This window comes from Nyctereutes procyonoides, unplaced genomic scaffold (genome assembly GCF_905146905.1).
Source record: "Nyctereutes procyonoides isolate TBG_1078 unplaced genomic scaffold, NYPRO_anot_genome, whole genome shotgun sequence".
NCBI lineage: Eukaryota > Metazoa > Chordata > Mammalia > Carnivora > Canidae > Nyctereutes > Nyctereutes procyonoides.
This window is the reverse complement of record NW_026575133.1, coordinates 61034609-61037442: the sequence shown is the minus strand read 5'-3', so window position 1 is coordinate 61037442 and position 2834 is coordinate 61034609. Positions and strand designations below refer to the sequence as shown.

Sequence of the window (2834 nt, the reverse complement as noted above, 5' to 3'; positions counted from 1 at the left end):
TGTCTTTATCTGGAAGGGGTTGGGTAAGTGGGGAGGGGGCAACACCGGTGTCTACACAGCCAGGAGGGAACATTCACACATAGAGAATCTAGGAGACGACGGGATCCCTTACCACGCGGGAGTGTCCTCTTCATATTAAAATATGGAATGCTTTTCTTCAAATATCCACTTTTTTTTTTGAGGGGGAAGTGGGGAGCGGATGCCTCAAAGGGGGCCAAAGAGAGGGCAGGCAAATTGCACATAAATAAACCGGATGATTCCAAATGCATGAAGTCCTCGGAGCGGAGCCTGGAGAGCTTGCCCGGAGTCCTGGGTCTGCTTCTGGCTCCTGGGCCCCGGCTCCTTCGCGCTCTCCTCCTCCTCCTCCTCCTCCTCCTCCTCCTCCTCCTCCTCCTCCTCCTCCTCCTCATTGCTTGAGCTCCAGGGCCCAGACGTGCTGTGGCCAGCCCGTCCGGCCTTTCGTTTTCTTGTCGTTGCTGCTTACTGTGCTTTTCAAGATTTCGTTCTGGGCATTGGACAGACGAAGGGGAGAAAGGTGGAATGAGAAATTCAGAAAGGAGGCCTGGTTCCGCGACACCCCCCGCACTTACTGGGGAAAAAAAGGAGATGGTGAGAGATCGAGTTGGGGATGAGAGATATGGGATGGTTTCGAGTCCTCGCCTCTGCAGAAAAAGCTACAAAGGTTTGCGCAGCCTTAGCTACCGCCCAGGCCTCCACGCGCCTGCGACGCTCAACTACCGGATAGGCAGGCTTATAAACAACCAGCCGTTTCCAAGTCTTTTATGGAGGAGCTGGGGCCTTTTCTCTAACTCCAGATGTAGGGGCTCCCTGTTTTCATTCGTAATCCCAGCTTCGCGCTCTAGGGAAGGTGGGGATAAATTCCTGGTGCCTTGGACCTGGCCGGTAGGCGAGGGGCTCCCCGGCCCCCAGCACGGCAGTGCCTCTCCAACGAGGCCTTTAAAATCCCTCGTTATTCGGGAGGTCACTCGACTATGCACCAGCTAAAGCGCCACAGGCCCCAAAGAAGAAAAACTAAACAGCAGCCCTGCTCCGAACACCACTGACCTACGGAGGACTTGGTAGGAACTTGAGAAAACTAATTTTCAGTTATAGGTCCGTGTTACTGTTAACAACAATAACAACGACCATATTAGTATTTACTGTTTGGCTTAAAATGCTCAAGCAAATAAAACCAGAAATAGCCATGACGCACACTCATCTGGGAGGTTACAGTTTAGTCTCATCGCCAAAGAGAAACTGGAGTTGGATTTTAATATTAAAAGTACTTATTTTTATGTTTATCTTTACGTCTTGGAGCATTGTAATGAGAACCACCACAAAATTCTCTTACAATCAGTGGTGGCCTGGTTCTCCTGAAGGGGATAAGGGATCGATAGTGCAATAATTGCAATCTAGCGCTTCCGGGCGATTTATTTTAGAAATACCTGAAAGCAAGATAGGAATGGAGGCCAAATGAAGGCTCTAAGGGACAGAGAACGATTGCACCAGTGCAGTCAGAAGATCGGCGGGGGCCCTGGGTCCGAGAAGCACGCCCGAGGTGCTGGTGCAACAGCGATAACCCAGAGGGAAGATCCCCAGCGCGAAGCATCCCTCCTAACCTCCTCCTCCTCCTCCTGCTTGCTACCTCACCCATCTCTTCAGCTTCTCGGGAAACCACCCTTTCCACAGCCTGGTTTAAACAACCGTGGTTAGGATGCAGCCAGAGACCGAGGGACGGCATGGCTCAGCCCACTTGGAAAGATCCCCGTAGCTCCGGTCCCCCGAACCCGCACCCCCCTCCCCCCTGCCCCTCGGTACTGACCAGCTCCTTCTTCCTCTTCTCCTCTTTCACATCTGTCTTCTTGATCTCCGCCTTGAAGGCCTCCGCCTCGCCATTCTGGTCGTCCTTGGCCAGCAGGTCCATGAGGTAGGCGATGTAGCTGGTGGCCAGGCGCAGCGTCTTGATCTTGGAGAGTTTGGTGTCGGCGGGCACGTTGGGGATACACTCGCGCAGTTCGGCGAAGGCGCTGTTGATGCTCTGAGTCCTGCGCCTCTCCTTGCGGTTAGCGGTGCCCCGGCGCTTCACCGGGCGCGGCCCCCCTAGGCCCGGGGGCCCGGCGCCCGGCGGCACCCCCCCGTAATGGGAGTGGTCCAGGCCGGCCGCGCCGCTGGCGTACTCGGGGCTGTAGGACAGGGCCATGCTGTAGTCGGGGGGCGACATCTCGGGGTGGCCGATGAGCCAGCCATGGAAGTAGGGGTTCTCCTCGTGGCTGCAGCGGCTGGCCGCGGCGGCGGCGGCGGCGGCGGCGGCGGCGGCGAACGGATAGCCCTCATGGTGCACCACCGGGTGGTGGGGGAAGCCCCCCACCAGACTCATATCGCCCTCCGCGCCCCTCCACGCGCCCCAGCGTGCGCGCAGCCCCGCCGCGCCCTCGGCCGGGGCCCCCGCTTCGGCGCCGGGCGGCCTCCCCCACCCCCCGCCCCCCAGCCCTCGGGCGCCCGGGCCGGCCCGGCAGCCGCAGAGGGGGCTGCTGCAGCCCGGGCCCCGACCCCCCGCCTGGCCCGCCGGGCCCGCCTCAGCAGCACCGCGGCCTGCGGCTCCCCATAGGGCGCGGCGAGCTGGTCCCGGCACCGTGCGCCCCCGGCCGCCGCCGACTCCCGCCTGGCTCCCCGGCCCGCGCGCCGGCTCCTGCTCCCCGGGCCGCTGCGCGGAGGCACAAGCCGCTCGTGCTCATGCAAAGGTGCCCGGGCTCCCGCGGGGCTGCTTGGCGGAGGCGCCGGGCTGCGCCGCGGCCGCGATCCTGGCACCGAGGCTGGCTCGGGAGTCCCGGGGC

At 60.8% G+C, this 2834-nt stretch overlaps 1 protein-coding gene across 1 annotated transcript; it reads right to left on the bottom strand.

The window, feature by feature from the left end:
- Positions 1-381: 381 nt before the first annotated feature.
- HAND2 (heart and neural crest derivatives expressed 2) lies at positions 382-2452 on the bottom strand. The gene is made up of 2 exons (XM_055345741.1): positions 1823-2452; positions 382-505 (listed from the first exon to the last, which is right to left on the bottom strand). The coding sequence occupies exons 1-2, from the start codon at positions 2375-2377 to the stop codon at positions 407-409; spliced, it is 654 nt and encodes a 217-aa protein (XP_055201716.1). The 5' UTR covers positions 2378-2452; the 3' UTR covers positions 382-406.
- Between the last annotated feature and the right edge of the window lie 382 nt (positions 2453-2834).